The 22,829-nt window shown below is 41.4% G+C and overlaps 3 protein-coding genes across 4 annotated transcripts; 2 read left to right on the top strand and 1 right to left on the bottom strand.

Annotated features, from left to right (window-relative positions):
* Nucleotides 1-10: 10 nt before the first annotated feature.
* On the bottom strand, nt 11-4,806 carry ash2l (ash2 like, histone lysine methyltransferase complex subunit). The gene is made up of 17 exons (XM_079582879.1): nt 4,708-4,806; nt 4,391-4,457; nt 4,159-4,304; nt 3,999-4,087; nt 3,823-3,917; nt 3,072-3,167; nt 2,871-2,966; nt 2,728-2,803; nt 2,621-2,638; nt 2,182-2,290; nt 1,660-1,877; nt 1,388-1,555; nt 1,051-1,244; nt 885-977; nt 722-820; nt 571-630; nt 11-430 (listed from the first exon to the last, which is right to left on the bottom strand). The coding sequence occupies exons 1-17, from the start codon at nt 4,767-4,769 to the stop codon at nt 323-325; spliced, it is 1,794 nt and encodes a 597-aa protein (XP_079439005.1). The 5' UTR covers nt 4,770-4,806; the 3' UTR covers nt 11-322.
* A 4,477-nt stretch (nt 4,807-9,283) lies between these two features.
* On the top strand, nt 9,284-10,177 carry pnx (posterior neuron-specific homeobox; the record flags this gene model as incomplete). Its single annotated transcript, XM_079551410.1, has 2 exons — nt 9,284-9,380; nt 9,738-10,177. 2 exons carry the CDS (start codon nt 9,284-9,286, stop codon nt 10,175-10,177), a joined length of 537 nt encoding a protein of 178 aa, XP_079407536.1.
* Nucleotides 10,178-11,997: 1,820 nt separating this feature from the next.
* Nucleotides 11,998-22,826, top strand: aebp1a (AE binding protein 1a). 2 transcript variants are annotated; one of them, XM_079582878.1, is made up of 20 exons: nt 11,999-12,829; nt 13,555-13,767; nt 13,848-13,907; nt 14,453-14,509; nt 14,576-14,635; nt 14,710-14,769; nt 18,286-18,363; nt 18,497-18,606; nt 18,674-18,813; nt 18,909-18,993; nt 19,074-19,218; nt 19,295-19,374; nt 19,444-19,567; nt 19,644-19,840; nt 19,924-20,097; nt 20,261-20,386; nt 20,468-20,714; nt 21,550-21,689; nt 21,817-21,916; nt 21,983-22,825. In XM_079582878.1, exons 1-20 carry the CDS (start codon nt 12,607-12,609, stop codon nt 22,525-22,527), a joined length of 2,964 nt encoding a protein of 987 aa, XP_079439004.1. In that variant the 5' UTR covers nt 11,999-12,606; the 3' UTR covers nt 22,528-22,825. The 2 variants fall into 2 exon arrangements, with proteins under 2 accessions (XP_079439003.1, XP_079439004.1); XM_079582877.1 differs by having other exon boundaries at nt 11,998-12,829; nt 21,817-22,826.
* Nucleotides 22,827-22,829: the final 3 nt, after the last annotated feature.

Below are 22,829 nucleotides of genomic sequence, written 5' to 3'. Positions count from 1 at the left end.
TACCATTTACTGTAGATACAATAAAAATACAACTATTTTATTGAAATGAGAAGCAAACAATAAAAACTAACTTGCATAATGCGTAAAAAAGCAATTAATAAAAAATTCCAAACACAGAATATGCTCAGTGATTAAATGAGTTTCAATAAACACTCATCCCAGAGTTATTCTACATGACCAATCAGGGGTTAGGAATTTCTATGGTGCATTTTGATAAATACATACATAATACATATTTGGCAGCACAGCACATAGCCCTGCGTTGCACATGGCACCGTAAAAATTCGCAACAAATGATAATTTCACTGGTTGAGGAAAATGATCATCCTTCCCAGGGAGGACTGCGCCTCCCGTCCACGTCCGTTTCCACGTGGTACAACATATCAGCCAGAGTGTGCTCGAGCACGGCTCCCCAGCCCATGTCACTCATCTGAAACCGAAGCAAATTAGTTATAATATTCTATCTTAATTGGTTCAAACAGCTGCAATGTTATAGAAAGATATTAGGGCGGGGCAATATGGCAATAAAAGCCGAATATCACCCTACCCTACGAGAAACCGAAATCTCACCGGCTGGTACTTCAGGTCTTTTGGAGGGTGTTTGAAGTGAGGCCCAAAATTCACCGACACCTACAAAATACAGACAAGGCTCCAATAAATCCCCAAATAATAAAAAACATACACACAACATCAACTTCATTTATTGGAGGAATCTACAGACCGTGCAGCTCTTGTACAGTGAAATGGCAGGATAGTAGAGTCCTTCAAATAGGTTTTCAAAAGCCATGCCTTGACTCGAGCCATTTTTGAAGAATATCATCTGAAGAGAATACATTAACAATATACAGCCAATACCATCGCATAGATTTGTCATTTTATCTTACCTTGCTGGAGCTCATTGGCTTAAGACTTTTTTCTGCTTTGTCCACATAGTCTTTTTCTTCGAAGTACAAATAACTCTTGAACTTAATTAGTGCCTAGAATAAACAAATGAGCTACGGTTTAGCCGTTTATTTCCGTAACATACTTTATAATTCTTGCATTGGTTACCTTGTCTTTGTACGTGTCGGGCAGAGCTTTTGCAGTTTCAGTTTCATCTGGCAGCTCGATGTAGAAACCCAGAGTGTCTCCTTGACCATAGCTTGAAGAATAGTGCTTTCCTATTGACTGGTGAAAGCGGGTGCCCTTCTTGCTGCGCCACGAATAGCTGAATTTATCATATCCTAAAGGTGCCTGCAAGTTACCTGACACAGAAAAGAAAAATCTATAAACAAAATACAGTTACGAGTTCAGTAAAAAAAAGGGCATAGAACTTAATCTCTGAGAAGGACAAAAAGATATTGCTCCAGGACAATGAAATTATCAAGTTACTCTACACTGCACCTACCAAGAGGCTGAGACCATCCTAGCCTTGCAGCAGTGTCTGGAGGCATGTCATCAATAGTGACCTCAAAGAACCAGGAACCTTTCCGCACACCGTGAGACGCTCGCACCATAGAGTAGCCCTTTTCCCCAGTCACAGTGAGCCGGTCGTCCGAGATCTTCAGCTGAGGGGCTGAAGCACAAGAGTGACATCAATGTACTGTATTTATATACACATGTTCAGATAGTACTAAGGAATTAGGAATTAAGGATGACATGTAAAAACATGTGAAGTACCTCTGTCATGCAGTGCCAACAGCACCCTCTCATAGAGACAGGCCCTGTACAGATCACCAGGAATAGGTTTCCCAGCCCAGCAGTCCAGCTCCAGCTTTTCAGGATCAGGAGCATGGGGGTCTGGCTCGGCAAGGATGTAACGATAGCCATCCTTATTAAAGGGGTGCTCCAGAGGGTAGCCATGAGGTGGGAGGCGCTGGGCTGATAATAAAGGGTCACTGTGGAAAGGGACACAAATAGAAACATTCATGATAACGGATTCAAATTAAGAGACTCATCTGATGGGATAAGGCATGTTATTGTACACATGTATGTAAACACGCTGCACATGGTGTGTTGACATCAAGTCATTTCTGTTCTACATTAAAACTCACAAACACACTCTCACTCATACAATTATAGCACCTGGTATTCCCCACATTCTTCCATCCGCCAATAAATCAGGCCCAACCCTGCTTAGCGTCCGAGATTAGACTAAATCAGACATTCCCCAGGTGAATTCACAAGTGCGTAAGCTTCTACCTTCTGGTCCTCTTATTAGCTGCTCCTGCAGCAGTCCCTTCTTGTTGCTGCTGCTGCTGCTGTTTACGTTTGGCCCCTCGTCCTTTTCCAGGACCTGCGGCTAGTGCACCTTTGAAAAACACCGGGGATTACTTAACAAATGAATAAAAAACACAGAGTAGCCAGATGAGCAAAGAAACAAGCATCAAGAGCAGTACCCCCGTTAGTCTATTGTACTCTCTATTTAAATGCTTCTAACTCACCCTAGTTTGGAGCTATATCTTTGCTGGGAGAGGAAAAATGCCAACAACATTTGCGTGACTGAGCGCACGCACAAAGACCAGACAGATCAACTCGTATAAGCTAAGGTAAGAACATATCTCAATATGTAAAAACGGTGGCCTATTCCTTTAAAACACACACACACACGCTCAGGATATATGTATATATATATATTCACCTGAGAAAGTAGATCCACCTGGAACACAATGAACAAAAGGACCACAATCAACATGACGTAACTGATTATCCCTATGCACTATTTAATCATTTTCCAATAAGAAGTACCATTAAGTCCGGCAGTGGTGGGAGGCACTGTGGTCTGTTTCTGTGTGTCATATGAGGGACCAATGTTTCCAAGATCCTAAGAAAAAAAATCTGAATGTTATTTATTTGTCCGAATATTCTAATGCACGATGTCCAAAAACTACCTGATCCAAAAGGCCAAATTTGGGGTACTCCTCCTCTGTGTCTTTGCTGCCAGGATCAGGGTGTTCTTTTACAAGGAAAACATCTCGCTCTTTGCTCTAGATCGATAAAAGACACAATTTAATTATAGGTGTAAAAGACCAAATGCTTGTTCATGTATCTTTCAATTTCTCGTGCAACATGTAAAAAAGAAATAGCATTACCATTGTCTTCACAATGTTGTTGGGCCATGTAAGTTTTCCTGGTCTTTGACGAGTTGTCATACACTCCCAGTATTTATCAATGAAAGGTATGATATCCTAAAGAAGTGAAAAGAAAAAAACACATTGCATTTATTCACTCTGCACCTGGTGGTGAGAGAAGTGACGCTTTCAATCAGCGGCCACGCTGACCACTAAAATCACTCAATCACTTCACTCAGACTGCCCGGGCGAGTGTCAAATTAAATAACCACAGTAGAACTATGAAATGTCTGAAAATAACTGGTCCAGCACATCTATACAAAACAATGTAATGAACCAACCCTCCAGGTAGTGAACATACAGGCCCATTCCCTCAGAGCGGCAAGCAACAGCAGCCTAAACATAATATAATATACTATTGTTTTAATAGTATATTTAATTAAACTTCTCTGCCGTGCGGGCGTTTCGGTCTGAGACTAGAACAACAACTGTGCAACATGCTCAAGTGTGCAGGAGAGAGAGGGTAAAAGGAAAATGGAATGGACAGCGTTTCAGAGGCTGTATTGACTAAATAAGTATTTCATTTTGCCAAAGGTAAAACATTAAGATGTATATGTCTGCAGTTGACTTTGGAAGGTGTAAAGTGGTATAGCTCCTTCAACACTGAATAGATTTTATACTGAACCTAACATTCACAATTTAACTCACATCAATATAACATATCAATATTACAACACGTGTGAGTGTGAAATGTATGCAGGGTAACGTTTACCTTGTCCTTGGAGAACATTGTTTTTGGGTGTTCATCCTGTGTCCTTGAGCGCCAGGTGAGGTTGGCCAGACCAGTGAGGCACATTTCCTTCAAATCTCGAATAAGACCAGAAATAAAAAAACACGGGTAGAGCACATAAGTTATATGAATGTATAATATATATATAGAACACATACTTGCTTGTTTTCTCAAGAAGTAGGTGTTGCCACTGTGGTGGCACACATTGCAGTGGAAGACATAATTGGTCATGAAGGGAAGACAAGTGCTGAAAAGAGCGATACAAAATCATCAGTTTGAATGGCTTTCTAAGAGACAGACTGAGTTTAATGCACATACGCAGTGTCGATGCCAAAAGTATCTGCAGTAAACCACTTCATGCACAGGGCGCACTGCAGCTCCACTTCACCCAGCTGTCTGCCACTCTCCTCATCTCCGGACCCAGTCACAGTGTCTGCCGCTTCAGAGCCTTCTCCGGTCGTATCCTGGTATTAACCACCACCAACATACAGATTTACTACAGCTTAATGTCTTAAATATAGTGCATAGCAGTAAAAAGGCAATTCTTTACCATTCCTTCCTTTCCGTTGGAGGATTCAGTGTCCATGTTAGAGGGCAGTTCCCTGAATGTAGCATCACTGACACACAAACATAATAAATCCTGTATTAGAAATGAATAAGCTAAGAGCACAGGTTTAAAAGCAAAGAAGAAAGCCTCAAATTGTGCTACTATCCCTTACGGCTAAATGATGTGTAGGTATCGAGAAACAATGTAATTGTCGTGTATGTAATACCAGCATTATTGTTTTCACGCAGGAGGCAAATTAAAACATTACTTGGTATAAGTCCGGGAGAGAAATATTAACTTATCAATGCTAAAAGACAAACCTCTCTGCAGAATCCACAGTGGCCGCTGTAACGATGTCCGCCTCTGGCTCCGTGGTCGCCATGTTTCAAACCAATGAAAAGACAAACGACGAGACAGACGACTTCCGGTCTGTGTCTGTAAGCTCAACAGCGCCCCCTTTAGGAAACAGTTACAAAAAACACCACTAGAGGATTTGTTTTGTCTATGAACAAGAGTTACTAAAATATAAAATGATGAGGATGAGGATGATGATGATGATGATGATGATGATGATGATGATGATGATGATGATGATGATGATGATGATGATGATGATGATGATGATGATGACGATGATGATGATGATGATGATGATGATGATGATGATGATGATGATGATGATGACGATGATGATGATGATGACTTAAAGTGTTTCTTGAATTGGGATACAATTTAAAAAAAACATTTCTGCCTCATCTATAAAATAATACATTGTTTGTCATCAGCTCCACTCAGACAGTTCAGACCAGAACAACAGAACTCAGGAGAACTCAGGAGAACCAGAGCAGCAGCAAGAGGTGACTGCATCATCCCTGTGAGATAAAGCCTCTTTGGTCAAACCACCTTTTCTATTCGAGTTGCCTATGAATAGAACCTCAAACCACGAATAATTGCAAATATCAATACATATAACTCATTTAAAATACAGTTTAAAAAAATGGCTCATTGAGAATCAGAGCTGTCAGCGCTGACAGGATCACCTCTTGCTGCCCCCTGCTGGCCTCTTGTCTCTGTTATTGTTGAGTTTGTAACAGTTATGTTATGTCCTTAGGCTAATTCTGGCATATTTACATGTATAATGTAGGCCTATATTAATATGCACTGTCCCTATAATAAATAAATAAATTCATTAATTCATTAATAAGTACAGACACACTTTTTTTTTTCTGAATAAAACCAGGCAATATAGCCTACTGTAAGCCTACATAATTCACTTATCCTATTGTTTTGTGTATATTTCTGTGGCTGAGCAGGAATCCAACCATATAATGTTGATCTTTATTGCTATAAACACCACAAATATGGAGAAATTATAAATTTAACCAAGCTAATCAACATGTACATGCTGGCAAATGCCAGATGGATATTAAACCACAGAGTGAAAAAACAGCAGTGTCATTTCAGAGCAAAGTAAATACTAAATATATTTATTTAATTACTATTAAGTATTTATTTATTTGAATTAGGACAGTGCACATTGATCAACATGCCAGCAGAATGCCTCAATGTACAGTTGTGCTCAAACGTCCTCAATATCATTTAGCCACTCTGGGGAGATCTCAAACATGCAGTTCATGTAAGACAGCCTAGGAATTTACAGTAACTGGAGACATTTTGCAAAAAAGAATGGTCAGTCAGGAAATATAGAGGCCCACCCACAACTACCACAAAAGAATCCAAGCTGTCATTGATGTTAAAGGGGCAATACACAGTATTAAGAACTGGGGTATGTAAACTTTTGATCAGGGTAATTTTGGTAGTTTCTTTTTTATATTATGATTTAAAAGAGCAAACTCAGTTTGACCGTAAATGGCTTCGCACAACCACTGAGTGATAAAAAGTTTTTGTTTTTGTAAAGTTTTTGTGTTATCATTCATATTCTCTGAAAAATCAGAGATCAGTAACAGAGGTCAGTTACAAGGACAGTCACAGGTGAGATCACACTCTACCTGTGAGTCCACCATTGTTTATTATGCTTCCAAGTCCCTCATGGATGTGCTTACAAGTGCAAATGTCTTTTGTCTAATTTGCTTTTGCTATTTACAGAGAGGAAAGCAGTAAGTGCTATGTGGTCAGTTGAGACCACCCCATGGAGATTTTAAAGTCAAATGTTATTTAAAAGATTGTGGGGTCATTCAAACACCAACCATTCACAAATACAAAGACAAGTGTGCCAGTACGCTTTTCACAGCAGGGGGAGGCTGTGGCCCCTGAGAGCTACGATAAAAGACCTTTAAGTCATTGTTAATATAATAGTCTATGTTTTCTTCGCTCTTTGTTCTGTGCCGTAGGCACTAAACCATGAGACCCAAAGCGATGACAAAGTGAGCAGTGTGTGTTTTGCCATAGATCAATTGCCACTCATCTGAAAAAAATGAAATGATAAACTAGAAACATTAGAAATACAGCATCCTCGAGAAATATATACACTTGCACAAAATGTGTGCCACAATTATTGGCACTCAAGTGATTTTATAATGGTGATGACTGCAGTGGTCCTAAACTCTCCAACATTCACTGCTTGACAATGGGTTTTCACTCAAATACATTTTTCTCCCTCTTTCCCTTTCTCTCTCCCAAGCATGTGTCTATAAAAGTGTAAGAAATGTCATTATTTTGTCAACATCTCAACTCATCTGTTCCTCTGTGTCTTTGACTTCAGTCTGTCCTGTTCACAAAGCATGGGGTCAGAGAGGGTCAAACATCTGCTAATTGTCCCACTGGCCGGCCTCCCTCCGCTCTGTTTTACTCTGCTGGAGTCGAGCAGCTGTCACTGCAACACACAGGGTGGATCATTTACAATCTGAATGAGACTCTACTCCGTGACCAATGACCCTCTCTCAACATGAACTGTAATGAGGTCTTAAACATTGGCCTTTACGCTGCTTTGTGAATTAACAGAGCTGTTATTAGACAAGCTCAGGACAAACGCAGGAAGAGATCAGTGTAATAGTGTCGCATTTGAATTTGAGGATGCCTTTATCAGTCTCAGATGGCGCGCCAAGTTATTATAGTCTACATCAGGGGTCCCCAACTAAATCAGTTCGAGGTCTGCAAACTTAACTTAACTAAATGTTGTCTCATTACATAGAACTGATTAATGAATCAATCCGTTTTAAATCATTTCGCCATTACATTTGATCTTATTTAAATGTTTTTACAATTGTTCAGATATGTGTTAATTCAGCCTTAGATATTAAGTATACTGAGAGGATGAATAGGCTTTGGGGTCCAGATCTGGACCCAGGTCTGCCAGTTGGGGACCAACATGGTCCTCAAAAGTTTCACAAAAAGCACTTCCTCATCAATTATTTGGTTTTGCACAGGACTAGAACAAATCTAAATTGGGATTAAACCATGACTGGAACTGAAAAAAAATAAACTAAAGGAGTTAAAGTTGACTCATGGAGATGTAAAGCCATGTACAGTATAAACTACAGGCCCAGTTTAAATACATTTGTGTCTTATCAAAATTGATTAAGCTCTTACCCCCTGCCTTAATCAAGTGCATTTTCTCCACTTCCACTTTACCCAAATCTAAAAGCTTCTCGACTGGAGCTCACAGCCTGTTGGCCACAGTAACGCTTCATTTGAAAGCTAAGCCCTACGAAACAGATCTAAGATCCTCATGTTGTCACTTTTGGTATATATATATATATATATATATATATATATATATATATATATATATATTTGTTGCTTTTTTATTTATTTAACTTTTTGTAATTTTTATCACTTTTTTGTGGATCTATTTTTGCTTTTTTGTCATTATTTTGACCCTTTTTTCAAACCGGAGAGAATGCACTCTCCAGGCGGGGGATAAGAGGTTAAGACAAAACAAAAGGCCCCGACTACCATTAGAAGTACTGAATACTGTGAAGCACTAGTTAATGTTGAATCTGATTGTTTGTGAGTGATAACTCATTACATTATACGTTAGTTTACACATGAGCATTTTGAATCTTTAGCAGCGAATTGGCCTAATAGTCTCAGAGTTTTCATACTTAAACAAAACCTGCTAGAGAACTAATTGAGCTTAAAGGTAAGTACCTAATCTAACATTTTGGCTCAGATCACGTGAATACTTAGTCTGTTCATACTGGATAAAAAACAAGCTTTTAGGGGGAGATTTTGCCGTAAAATCACACGCTGTAATTTCCACAATAAACTTTTCTGCATAAAAGACATTTCTTCATACTGCATTCTGTTTGCAGAGTGTGATGGAAATGACACTCTGTTGAGCTAAAAGTAAAAAAAAAAAAAAAAAGTATTTCTAATGTATTTCTAATATTTCTACTTTCTAAAAAAAAGTACGTTGTTGATTTTCTGGTCAAAGAAAAAAAAAAAACATGGTCAATTTTATAGCCCAATAAAGTTGTAGTGACAACACAGCGCTTTAGAAACAGGAACACACAAGAGACGAACAACTGGCCCACACTTTCCCTTTGAACGCATCAATTAACATCACAAGGCGGGTTCACGTGTCCGACCAGCGTAAAATCTCACAATTGCCAATAATGACAAGCTAAGCCATAATAACGAACACGAAAAAGAAGAATGGGGCACATTTTAACCAGATGCACGGCAATAAATAACCCTCGTCGTGTCCCTCCAACTGAGAGGCCAAATTTACATTTCCAAGTGCCGCCCGGGGGTCCCACGGGGCCGGAACGTGTCTGTCTGTCCCTGCTGAAATGGCACTGACTGATTGGTACCGTTTTATTTCACACACCGATTTGAATGAGGTGAAACGGACAATGGCTTTTGGCACCATCCTATATATATGGCCACAAGTGGCTCTTCCATGTCACAGCGCGACTGAGGGCAGAGGAAGACATGCAGCCAGTCACGGGGCCGCTTACGCACAAGACGTCTTTCTCCGTAGAGGACATCCTGGACCCGAGCAAGTTCACGCGCAAAAGACCCTCTGAAGGTGATTTTTTTTTATTTCAGATTGTTGATTGTTTTTATTTCGAAATGATGTGAACTGTGTTGTTTCACTTGGCCTTTGTCATTAACGATTTTACTTATGGATAAAATTGAATCATATTGAAAGACATGATTATTTTATAAGCCTAAAACAATAACATGGTGATACTAATGCCAAGAAGAATACATTTTATTTCTGATAAACTCAACTGGTCAAAGAGAGTAAGACTGATTTTGTAGTTGCCATAATGTGAAACTCTGCACGTTAACCTAATGCTGTAAAATTCTAGTCAGTTATTAATTTAGTGGTAATACAATATCTGAATAATTCTATCATAATCAAGTGTCCTTGTTTCTTCAGAGCCTCAAACTCCATGTGGGAACGAAGAACCAAAGCCCTGTGTGGGCCATTTTTCCTCAGATGACGGCAGCAGCCCAGAGGAGGAAGACCAGGACCCAAAGACGACACAAATGAAGGACAAGCGTCGTCGGATCCGCACTGCATTTACCCTGGAGCAGCTTCAGGTTCTGGAGCACAGCTTCCAGCGGTGCCATTACCTTTCAGTACTGGAGAGACACACCATCGCTGCCCACCTGCACTTGTCTGAGATGCAGGTGAAGATCTGGTTCCAAAATCGGCGTACCAAGTGGAAGAAGGAGAGGCAGCAGGGCAATGATGCAGAGGATGACCAATGTGGCTTCATGCCTTTTACCTCGTACAGCCCATTGTACTGTAAGCAGCGCACTCCGTTCCCCATGTTCACACATGTGCCACTTGTGTCCTACCACTACTACCGATAATGGAATGTCACTGTATATGATAATATATGAAATAATATTTTGTATTATAATGATTTTATTAGAGTGATTAATATGTATTAAAGCTAAGCAGACACGCATATGCAAAAAGTCTAAACAGCATGCATGCACCGCAAAAGTGACGTTTCGGGCATCAAATCAGCCCTTCATCAGACTATATGATTAATATGAGCTAAATTATTTTGATAATAAACACATTAATATAACTTTCAGTGGTCATTGATTTCTTAACCATCATACTTCAATAAACAGGTCTTCGCTTATAATCCAGATGTTATTGCTGGGCAATGAATGAAAATGTAATCAAAATCACAATCCCTGTATACTTTGGTCAATGTCAGAAAATGTTTTGGACTTAATAATTGGCAGGTTTACAGACATTTCTTTGTTTGTTGAGGTTTGAATAAAAGGTGTGTCTAAGTTCATGAATCAGCAACATGGATCTTATTCCTAGAGAAACAGTAGATAAAGTAGTAAAGTTTAAAAGTAGAAGGTAGTGGTGGTAGCACTGCAGCTGAGTAACATTTAATCCTTTGGTTTATGATCATTTCCTTGTTTTTTTAAAAGCCTTCAAAAACATATAACACACGTACAATTATTTCTCATTTATTCTTTATTCATAGGCCTACCCCCCCCCCCCCCCCCCCACAACCCCCCTCCTCATGCCCTCGCCCCTTCCCGGCCATGGAAAGAGTCTGGTAGGAGGAACAGGGTTGTTCAACATAACCATTTGGACTTGGGTGTCTGTCCAGCCCACATACTGCCCACTTAAGGCACCTGGTCTGGAGCTGGTCTGGAGCTGGTCTAGGGCTGGTCTGGGGCTGGTCTAGAGCTGGTCTGGAGCTGGTCTGGAGCTGGTCAGTGCGCCCCTCGTCAGCGGTAAAGTCGACTCTATAATCTGCGTTTAGAAACACAAGATCGGGCCCTGTGTGTCTCCTTTCCTACAGACCTGTTTCAAAGACATCAATTACAAACAGTACAAATAAAAAAACACAAAAGTACATTTGGTTATTGTTCTTATCTTCATTGCAATGTTGAGATAGAAAAAAAACATACTGTAAATATAACGTAACATTTTCGACAGTAGAGATAAAAGTATTAAAAGTAAAGTGCAAGGACTTGTCACATTGATACACATTTGTGGGGGACGTTGTGAAGGGGATGTTCACATCTGCAGCACATCTAAAACCACCTCCACACACGCTCGCTATTGGAAACAGATGGAGGGAAAGAAAACAGAGGCGTCTGAGGGGAGATAATACTACAGGGGAGCTGAACCTCAAGGCCAAAGAGACAGCAACCAGGTTCAACTTCACTCCTAACGCAACACGACGGTTTCATGACCACTCCTAAATCATACACTGGCCCCAAGTCAAAAGTAGGTAATTTTGTAACATAGATTTTATATGTTGTGGTAGTATTCTGTCACGAACGGTCAGGGACATGAAAATATAGAGCGTGCCAGGTAAAGCATTCGACAATAAACAATATTAAATCTAATTCATTTAAGTTGGCTGATACGCCATCACTTAGAATGTAATGTTTTTATCACATAAAATGACTAACTAAATCAATTCCATGTTACCTATTGTATACATAAGATTTGAATGTGGTTGTAGATTTGATTAAAAATTGACATGGCAGGAAAGAACAAATGTTTAACCCGACATGTGTCAATCACAATATAAAACAATGGAAAGCTCACGGGATTAAAGACATGTCATGTTTTGTAACCTCAAGTGATAAAGTTGATGTTTTTGACTCAATCAGGTTAAACAGATAACAAAGTCTTGGCTCCTTGCGCATATTTGTTTTATATTTTCAGACATAAACATCTGGAGAAGACAGTTCAACTACTAGAGCACTCGAGCGTGCAATACTAGAGCCGTAGACCCACAGACTGAAATGGAAACTGTCTCACGGCACATTCTCAAATCAGTGTGTTCTCTGTGCGTCATTTTAATTTGGCTTCTGTCTCATTTGTGCCGTCGGAGCGCACCGTCTATGGTCGCAGCCTGTTGGGGTGTTCTTCCCTTCTCTCCCACCTCCTCTTCTGCCAGTGGAATGTCTCTTTGTCAGAGACTCCGCCCCTCTGCTGAAAGAAGGGAAGGGGGTGCAGGGCCATGAGGGAGAGAGGTGAATCTGGACCAGGACGCGTCTGTGCTCGAGACAGGGCCAAAACTGTGCTTCAAGACTCCAGCCCTTAGCCTTTTGTTCCCTTTTCATGCACCACTGAGGAGGGAGCTTTGCAGGGTTTCTCTTTTGATCTCCAAGGACTTCTTCTGCATACAAGCAATCCAAGTGTCCATCTGCAGGTCAGATGTTACACTGAGCTTGTCCTACATCATTGGGGGTTTTCTGCTGCATTAAGGCTCCTCTTCCAGTCGTCTATTTGAGGAATATCTGGAGAAATGAGGGCGCACGTATTGACGGTCCTGGCTCTGGCACTGGCCTTGTGCCGTGCCCTGGATAATACTGAAGAAGATCTGAAGCCTACAGAGGTCAAAGGTCAGGTTCAGGTGAGTGGAGCTCAAAGTCTGACGACGGAGCTTGTGTCTGATGAACCAGCACAACAGGAAACACCGAAGAACACAAAACCAAAGAGGAAGAAAACACCGGAGGAGATAGAGGCATGTAAGTGATTTATGATGTTAAAAGTTAAGTCTGCAGCACAGCATTCTGATAAAGTTGTTGCAAATAAATAATGTCCAAAACAAACAGATACATGTTTGTTTTTCCTGGTAGTTCAACATTTTTCGGATAAATTCTATTCCTCTTAACTTGTGCTTTTAAACAAGCTGTTTTTATACAGGGACAAGCCTTAATGTTCAGACAGGCCCCATCGAGGCAAATATGAGCAAGAACTAAAATATTTCCTGTCTTTCCCAATGTGGAGCAGTGGATTTACGAGAAAGCCCTGTTTGTAGTGGTTAATAGTGCTGATGTTACACTAAACTTTCCATCGCTTGAAGCAAAACCACCACAACATGAAGCCAGCAGCCAAAATGATTTACTGTCAAGGTGATTTAAGCCCCTCAAAACCTCATGTGTCCGCAACAATGTAAAGACTTGTTTATAGGTTTGGGCTGAATAAGCAGACTTTAATAGACTTAGCCAAATACTGGCTGTCAGAGTAATGTTTTTTCGGTGAGTAATTATTTCCGTTACAGAAAATCCAGTCTATTTCCAAGTGTATTTGAAGACAAACAGCTGTCAATGCTCAGGGTAGGCTGCTGGGATAAAGAGGGGTGTACACATCTCTAATCTGTAATTTCATTTTTCCTACGCAAAAGTCGCACAGTTTGTTGGACAGCATAATGTGTGGCCTATGTGCCTGATTAGTCTGTGTTTGTCTGTAGCCAAGGCACAGAAGGCAGCGGAGAAGGAGGCCAAAGCTAAGAAACAGAAGGCCAAAAAACCCAAGGAGCCCAAACCAACAAAAAAACCCAAAGCACCGAAACCCACCAAAAAGCCTAAGACCTCGAGGAAACCCAGCACCACCACAGAACTGAACGTCCGATTGACCACTGAGAGGACGCAGCCGGTCACCACTCAGTACAGCCACCACACAGGTACATGGTGAAGGGACCAGTCAAATACTAACACAAGCACACGTTAAAATGAAAGACAACTTTCCTTTTTCTTCCTTCAGTGAGTGAAGCTGTGCCGACACAGTCACCGGTGTGGGAAGAGCCCGAGGAGCCCGATCTCGGTAATGTTTTTAAAATGATTTATTTCTTTTTAGATTGTATTATGTTCGCTAGAAAAATGTTCATAGAGACCTTTATCACTGACTATGGGACCAAAAAGGTAAACATTATGCGGCTATTTGCACAAAATGAGAAATAAATAAAAAATAATGATACTTTTTTATAGTCTTAAATGGTGACAGGACTCTATTGTTTTATTGCGTTATTGTTTATTCTTAAAGGGGATAGATGCAAGTTAGCCATTTTATACTCACTACTGCCACCTCAGGTCATACGTGTAGCTGCGGCTTCTATATTAAGCTCGTGCATGACGGCACTTCGGACTGAATTAACACCTTTTTGAGTGACAGTGCAGGATTTTAGAGGCAGTTGTGGTGAATATGTCTGGGCTCATTCTACACATTAGGACATTGTTGTTTAACATTTATAAACTCTGTATAGTCCCTTTAATGGTTTAGCTTTTCTGTGAAGAAAAGAAATAATGATAAGCCACTATCAGAGGACTCATGTTTTTGATGATTTCTAAAGCAGTGCTTTTCATACGTAGTGCCTGCTGCTGACAAGAAGCAGACCATCCCAACAGAGGTCATCATTTACATACCAGGTACGTTACGTAATAGAAATCTACTAAATCAACACATTATAAACTTTTGTTTTTTGCTTTTTTTAGAAGAAACAACTGCTGTTCCTTTTGTTGGTCCATGGTATGAAGAATATGACTATGCTGACCGTAAGTTTGATCTCTTTATAAACTGAGTGTAATGAGGCCATATTGTCATGCAGAATACTATGTCTGTCTCACAGTGGCAGCCAAAAAGCAAGAAGAGGAGGAAGAGCGAGCTCGAAAGGAGAAGGCCGAAAAAGGTTAGTGCAAACATTCCATATGAGTTTTTGTCCTCTTTTGATCAAATTTATCGTGGTTACTATGGCACCTTTACTTTCTATCACAGTGGCCTCTGTGATGCTCCAAGATCAATTGTTCTTAGAGTTTGTGGTCAGTTTTCGCTGCTGACGGACCCTCCCACCAGAAAACCTACAAAACAATTGATCCTGGAGCGTTGTAGAGACCACCGTGATTGAAAATAAAGGCGTCATGCTAACCACCCATACAGCCATTGGGTCACAAAATGGTCAATTACGCACAAATAGCAAGTTGTTTTTTTGTTGCTGTTGTTTTGGCACAAAAAGTTCCATAATGCACCGTTAAAGAGGCTAGATGCAAGTTGGCCATTGTATACTCACTACTGCCACCTCAGGTCATACGTGTAACTGCACCTTCTACAGTGCCTCTCGAAAGTATTCATACACCTTGAACTTTTGCACATTTTGTCATGTTTACAACCCTTTCTGAACGTTCACACACAAGTAACCGACAACTGTGAAGTGAAAGCTAAATTATACATGATTCTGTTATTTTTCAAAAAATGGAAAACCGAAAAGTGGGGCGTGCATAAGTATTCATACAGCATGAATGAATACTTTGTGGAACCCCCTTTTACTGCAATAACAGCAGCAAGTCTTTTGGGGTCTGACTCTACAAGATTTACACATGTAGAGACTGACATTTTAGCCCATTCATCTATACAAAACAACTCAAGCTCTGTCACATTAGAAGGAGAGCGTTTGTGAACAGCAGTTTTCACATTATTCTAAAGATTTTCAATAGGATTTAGGTCAGGACTTTGACTGGGCCATTCTAACACATTAATATGTTTTTATTGAACCATTCCATTGTAGATTTATCTTTGTGTTTAGGGTCATTGTCCTGCTGGAAGGTGAATCTCCGCCCCAGCCTCAGTTCTCTTGCTGACTCCAGCAGATTTTCCTCCAAAATGTCCCTGTATTTGGCTCCATCCATCTTCCCAACTATTCTTACAATCTTCCCAGTCCCCGATGAGGAAAAGCAGCCCCACAGCATGATGCTCCTCCCCGTATATTTGACATTGGGGATGGTGCACTCAGGACGATGAGCAATGTCAGATTTGCTCCATACATAACGTTTTGCATTTGGGCCAAAAAGTTCAAGTTCTCATCTGACCAAAGCTCCTTCTTCCACATGGAGCTGTGTCCTCCATATGACTTCCAGCAAACTTCAAACAGGATTTCTTATGGCCTCCTTTCAATAATGGCTTTCTTCTTCCACTCGTCCATGAAGGCCAGATTTGTGTAGATACGACTTATAGTTGTCCCATGTACAGATTCCTCCAGCTCAGCGGCAGGACTTCACAGCTCCTCCAGAGTTATCTTGGGGCACTTGGTTGTATATCTTACCGATGGGCGACCGTGTTTTGGTAAGTTGGCGGTGGTGCTATACTCTTTCCATTTCTGAATGATGGATTGAACAGTGCCCCAGGAGATTTTTAAATCTTGGGAAATCTTTGTATAACTTAACGCTGCTTTAAACTTCTACAGAACTTTATCCCTGACCTCTCTGGTGCTCCTTGACCTTCATGATGTTGTTTAGTGACCAATACACTCCGACCATAGCTCTGAGGGCCTAAAAGAACAGCTGAAATTAAACTGAGAGTAGATTACACACAGGTGGCCTCTATTTAACCGTTAGGCCAAGGTGTGAACATTCTGGAGTCATTAGGAATGTTATAAAGACAATTTAATGCACTCAGAAAATGCTGTATGAATACTTATGCACGCCCCACTTTTCACTTTTCTATTTTAAAAAAAATAACACAATCATGTATCATTTTGCTTTCACTTCACAGTTGTCGGTTACTTGTGTGTGAACGTTCAGTAAAAAAATCAAAATAAAATCTTTATGTTTAGGGTTGTAAACATGACAAAATGTGCAAAAGTTCAAGGTGTATGAATACTTTCGAGAGGCACTGTATATTAAGTTCATGCATGACGGCAATTCAGACCCGAAGTAACACGTTTTGTAAGAGAAGGGGGGGGCTATGGAGGTGTGTGCAGTGGGATGAACTTAAACCAGAAAAATAACTACTGTAACGGAAAGGGGGTGAAATGACCGGGTGAGAGCACACCGTTTACCAAGGAGGACAGAAGAGTGGCCAGGTGCACTAAAATTTATTACAGAATGGTTAAAAACAGTAAAAATGCCCACAGGTAAAAACGTTATGCTAAAAGTCCATTAAAAACAAGGTGGGCTAAAAAAATAAATAAAACTGCGTTAAAAGGGCACCGTCCACAGTAAAGTGCATGTAGTGCTCCTGCTCCGCTCAGCCCAGGGAGTGGATCCTCTGGTCACACGCACCGGGTCACCTGTAAATGCAAAGCATACGCCAGCACGGGGGTCCGAGACAATAAGGCCTTAGGCTACGCTGGTGGAGTGTCGCTACAATACTTACACACAAGGCAGAGTTATCCTCTGCCCCTGCGTGTGTTCAGCGTCACAACACTCCTTCACTCAGTCTCGATCCCTCCCGGCTGGCTCCCGTCCTCCGCACGCTGAGACACCTACGCGGACAAAACTAGCGGCAGTCAAAAGTTCTAACCAATCATATCCTCCGGCTAGCTTTATCCGACAAGTGCTACTACGTTCCCAAAGGGTACTTACACTGGAGGCAGAGTTCTCCTCTGCCCCTGCGTGTACGTCGCCTCGTAACACTTGCGGTCCCAGCGTGCTCGTAGTCCCCGATGCGTGTGCCGTCCTGCTCTCCAACGTGTGGTGGTGGTGCGCCGCAGCCTTTCTGCTCCTGCTCGTCCTGCTTTCGTTTCTCTGTCTGTCTCTCCTCTCGTTCCACCGTGCGCCTTTTGTTTGTTCCCCGTTCCCGCCAGACACAGGTGCTGTGATTATTGCCTCTCGGGGATTGGGGTAAAGTCATGTGATAAAAACTGGTGGTAAAAGCATGTGACGAGGGCGGGTCCTTAAAAACTATAAATAAAGTTAAAATGCACTGCAAAGATAAAACCAATATAAAAACACACTAAAAACACAGCACACAATAAAACGAAATAAAACCCCAAGTCACTTGCTGGATCACAGAGTGACAGTGCAGGATTTTAGAGGCAGTTGTGGTGAACAGGTCTGAGCTCATTCTACACATTAGGACATGGCTGGAACATGTAGGGGGAGGAAAGTACATCATTTTAACATTTTTAAACTCTGTATAGTCCCTTTAAAGCTTGTTTCACAAAAGAAAAATACACAAGTTGAATCACAAGTTAAATTCTTATTCAGGCAGGGTCATGAGTTTCCTGTTTCATAAAAAGTTGCGTTGATCGTCCTTTAAACATTGCACCCATTACACGTGTGAATGAGGAAGTAACTTGTTAAATCAGGCCCTCCTTCAGATAGCTGCATGAGGAAACTCAGGTTGTGCTGAGTGATTTTATGATTAAGTGTTTACACTGTGCACAGCCATGTTCCTCTGACACACATGGATTTCCCATATGTCCTTTAAGCTGAGCGACTGCAGAAGCAGTGGGAGGAGGAAGAACAGGAGAGACTCAGACAGGCTCCTGTCCCAGTGGAGCCCAAAAGTGAGTTCTATGAAAATGTTAACTTTTGCACTGAGAGCAATTAAGAAACCGTAAACTGCTGCATGTGTCTCCAGGGAGAAGTCTTGTTAGGTGCTCCTGATTTTTTAAGCAAACGTGTGTCTTTTTCTGCCAGAGTGTCCTCCTTTAGGCCTGGAGTCTCACCGTGTGGACGACGACCAGTTGTTGGCTTCATCACAATCACATCATGGCTTTGCTGCACAGAGGGGCCGCCTCAACATGCAGGTGCCATAGTCTCATTTTACCGAGCAAGATTAAGATCTCTGCACGATTAACAGGAAGACTTGTGCAGGGCTCTGAAAGCGAAGATGACATGTATGGAGGAGCATGGTGTGCTGAGGCTGAAGACAAAAACCACTGGTTTCAGGTTGACGCTCGCAAAGAAGTTGAGTTTACTGGTGTGATCACCCAGGGCAGGAACTCAGAGCAACAGTGAGTATGTCCTTCATACAAACATTTAAGCTTTGGTTAACACAAGAACAAGGACCATCTCTGTAGATAATGTCTTTTGTTCACTGCATTACCAGCGAGGACTTTGTGTCCTCTTACTTTGTGGCCTTCAGCAATGACAGCCGTGACTGGACTCTGCTTCATGATGGCTATGCAGAATGGGTGAGGAAAAACATGCAAAACAGTGTGTCCAAATCAAGTCTGTTGATCTAACTAAATATACTTATGCTGCTTTGTTTCAGTTGTTTTATGGAAATGTGGATAAGGACACACCAGTCATGAGTCAGTTTGCTACACCTGTAGTGGCTCGCTACGTCCGAATACTTCCTCAAAGCTGGAATGGCAGCCTGTGTCTTCGAGCAGAGATTCTGGCCTGTCAGCTGCCAAGTCAGTACCGCACACACACTAACCAATGTGTCTTGATGTGAGGAAACAAGAGGCAGTGACAGAATATTTGTTTTAGGCAACTACCAAAGTGAGAATGAAGTCAGTTCATCAGATGACCTGGACTTCAGACACCACAACTACAAAGAGATGAGACAGGTTGTTGTTCAAAGTTGCCAATCACATTTCCAAGCATCGGCTGAAAAAAAACACTGCTTTGTTTTTCAGATGATGAAAGTAATAAATGAAGAGTGTCCCAATATCACCAGGATCTACAATATTGGTAAAAGCACGCAGGGACTCAAGATGTATGCCATGGAAATTTCAGATAATCCAGGAGAGCATGAGACAGGTAACATCATTTTGTCTCTGTTTTGTACTGATCTATTGACCAAAGAAGACAACTACATTTAAATCCATGTTATCAGGGGAACCAGAGTTTCGCTATACAGCTGGTCTCCATGGAAACGAGGCACTGGGGAGAGAGTTACTTCTTTTGCTAATGCAGTTTCTGTGCAAAGAGTACAATGACGACAATCCCAGAGTGCGCCGCCTGGTGGATGGAGTGCGGATCCATCTCGTGCCCTCACTCAACCCCGATGCATATGAACTTGCCTTTGAAATGGTAAGCCAAATGTAAACCAAAAGTGGGAAATGGAGTTTTGTTCTGTGTTGCCGCTTGCTCAAAGAAAGGGTCATGTTTTCTAGGGCGCTGAGATGGGGAACTGGGCACTGGGCCACTGGACAGAGGAAGGATATGACATATTCCAGAACTTCCCAGATCTTAGCAGCATCCTTTGGGGAGCAGAGGACAGAGGATGGGTCCCTCGAATAGTGCCCAATCATCACATCCCCATGCCAGAAAACTATCTCAATGGCTCTGTAAGGTTTAACGACACATAGATGACTAACAGAGGTGTTCTTGAACATAGATAGAAAACACAAGTTCTGGTCATCCCTTGTGAAGTTTTGCCAAAGCTGCTATTACTGCTATTGAGGAGTGATGTAAACCTCATAGTGATCATTTGTTGTACTCATCCTTTAGGTTGCTATGGAGACAAAAGCAATAATTTCATGGATGGAGCGCAACCCATTTGTCTTAGGAGCAAACTTACAAGGAGGAGAAAAAATGGTGGTGTACCCCTTCGATATGCAGAGACCGCCCATTTCTGTGAGTCCAGTGTGGCAACATTTCCTTACTTTTACCTCTTCAGCACTTTGATGTGTAAAGCATGTGTGTAAATATGTGCAGCTGGCTGACAATCGCCGATGGAGAATAAATGCGGAGATGAATGAGGAGACATGGGCCCGTATCCAGCGTCAGAATCAGGGCGCCCTACGGGAAACACCAGACGATGCAATGTTTCGCTGGTTGGCAATGTCGTACGCCCACAGTCATTTGACCATGACAGAGACCTACAGAGGTTCATGCCATGGGGATGACATCACCGCGGGACAAGGCATCATGAACAGGGCCAGCTGGAAGCCAGTAGTTGGCAGTAAGGGCTTTATAGGGTCAAAAATATACACACTAATGAGAGAACTACACTAGAGTAACTTTAGAGACATAAAATCCAGACATTCAAATAACATAGAAGTGCATTAGGGTTGTCAAAAAATGTTACCCAGATACTTAAACCAGTGTCTAAACTAGATACTCGTGATTAAAAGCATCAGGGAGGGGGCGGAACCATGCAGTTTAATGCCCCGGAAATTGCGTGTTTTGTGAACACCCCCAAGGAAGACCTCAGCACCCCTTAAGCCCATCCTGGGACAAATGTCTGGCTCCGACGCTAAAAGATATCAAGTACAGCATATGACCAAATCTGTACAAATCTTGATTACTGACTATGGACAAGGTAAAAGCGACAGTATGTGCATGTTCAATGTTCCTTAATGCACAACTTGTGCACTGTGGTGTAATTGAGTGTACGATTTTCTTATCTAAATAGTTTGAAACTTTAGTAGCATGATAACACTATTGCATCAGGCACTGAGGACTAAACTAAACAAACATATCCCAGTCCCAATAGGAATGGGAAAAAGTCTGTGCTTGCATAACCCCAGCTCTTTGAATCACTATCATACAGCAATAACTTCAGTTCTTATATGGCATCATAAAATAAATAAAAAAGAAGTATTTTATGAAACATTAGTTCATAATTTCATATATGGATTTCTGTCAGATGTGCAACCATTTTATTGCAATACATTTACTCTTATATAGTACAAACATGACAGCTATAAATATTCACAAAAAACATTAATTCTATACTTTGAAAACAAGAGATGTCTATTTAAACGTGAGGTCAATTTCTCTCCTTTCATCCACAGGCATGAATGACTTCAGCTACCTCCACACCAACTGCTTTGAGCTGTCCATTTTCCTTGGATGTGATAAGTTTCCCCATGAAAGTGAACTGCCTCTGGAGTGGGAGAACAACCGTGAGGCTCTGCTCTCATTTATAGAACAGGTATAGCAGCTTTTTACCACAGTAAGAAACAGTAAGAACAGGACCATTAAATAATTTAGTGTTTTTGTTTTGTATTGTAAGAAACAATAATAATATGCTGTATTTAAAACTTTATTTCCTGTTACAGGTTAACAGAGGTATAAAAGGTATGGTAAAAGATACAGAAGGCACCCCTCTGGCCAATGCAACCGTCACAGTGGAGGGCATTAGGCATGACGTCAGAACAGGTACTTCATATAACTGGCTTCATTCCCATTTACAGTTTCCCAATCCTAAACATTGTTACATTTTAGCTCCAGGTGGTGATTACTGGCGCCTCTTGAACCCCGGTGAGTACAAGGTGACTGCCAAAGCAGACGGCTACACCCCACAGACCAGACTTTGCATGGTTGGATACGATTCCGGGGCTTCTCCGTGTAGCTTCACTTTGCCCAAATCCAACTGGGACCGAATCAAGAAAATTATGGCGCTTAACGGCAACAGACCAATTCGACTGGTCACCAAAAAGGTATTGACCACACCGAGCCCAACTGTACCAACAGGAGAGGCTCATATTGACCCTGAGAGAGCAGAACGAATGAGACGGCTGCGACAGCTGCGCTTACGCCGACTGCGCTTACAGAGACTGAGAGGCAGAGTGAGCACAACTCAAAGTACCACCACCACCACCACCACCACCACCACAGCTCCGACAACAACACCCGACACTGAGAGCACGACGTCCTGGTATGACCCCTGGTTTTCTGTGGACAATTGGTTAACAGAAAACCCTTTTGATGGATTTAATTTGGAGTCCGCTCCAACGCAGGACTATCCCTTCGAATTCTCTATAGATTGAGTCCTCACTCAGAAGTAAATACTCAACTTGGCATCTACTTTTCTAAGGAAACACATATGTGTGTTCAAGGGGCACAATTTACAGAGATAAATATATTTTTCAAGCCAGTGGAGAGAATTTATCTGTTAAAAATGGCATCTGCTGCGCAGACTATTTGGTATATAAATCTGTACAAAAAACAACTGCATTCAATTTGTATTTGTTTGCATGAATGTGTGCGTTCTTCAGTCAAATTCTATGGTATTTATGCAGTTATTCTATTTTTATAATAGTTCATAACGACTAATAACAAATTCAGAATA

The sequence above is a fragment of the Gobius niger genome (genome assembly GCF_951799975.1).
Source record: "Gobius niger genome assembly, chromosome: 2".
NCBI lineage: Eukaryota > Metazoa > Chordata > Actinopteri > Gobiiformes > Gobiidae > Gobius > Gobius niger.
The sequence above is the reverse complement of the archived record's forward strand: the minus strand, read 5'-3'. Positions and strand labels throughout refer to the sequence as shown.

Excerpts from the sequence above, each read along its gene's own strand:
- ash2l (XM_079582879.1), bottom strand. The coding sequence starts at position 4,769 with ATGGCGACCACGGAGCCAGAGGCGGACATCGTTACAGCGGCCACTGTG. Across the intron at positions 1,556-1,659 it reads GTTGGCACTGCATGACAGAG|CCCCTCAGCTGAAGATCTCG; the intron begins GTACTTCACATG and ends CTTGTGCTTCAG. Across the intron at positions 821-884 it reads AGCCAATGAGCTCCAGCAAG|ATGATATTCTTCAAAAATGG; the intron begins GTAAGATAAAAT and ends TATTCTCTTCAG.
- aebp1a (XM_079582877.1), top strand. The coding sequence starts at position 12,607 with ATGAGGGCGCACGTATTGACGGTCCTGGCTCTGGCACTGGCCTTGTGC. Across the intron at positions 14,636-14,709 it reads AGAATATGACTATGCTGACC|TGGCAGCCAAAAAGCAAGAA; the intron begins GTAAGTTTGATC and ends TCTGTCTCACAG. Across the intron at positions 19,219-19,294 it reads TCTGGCCTGTCAGCTGCCAA|GCAACTACCAAAGTGAGAAT; the intron begins GTCAGTACCGCA and ends TATTTGTTTTAG.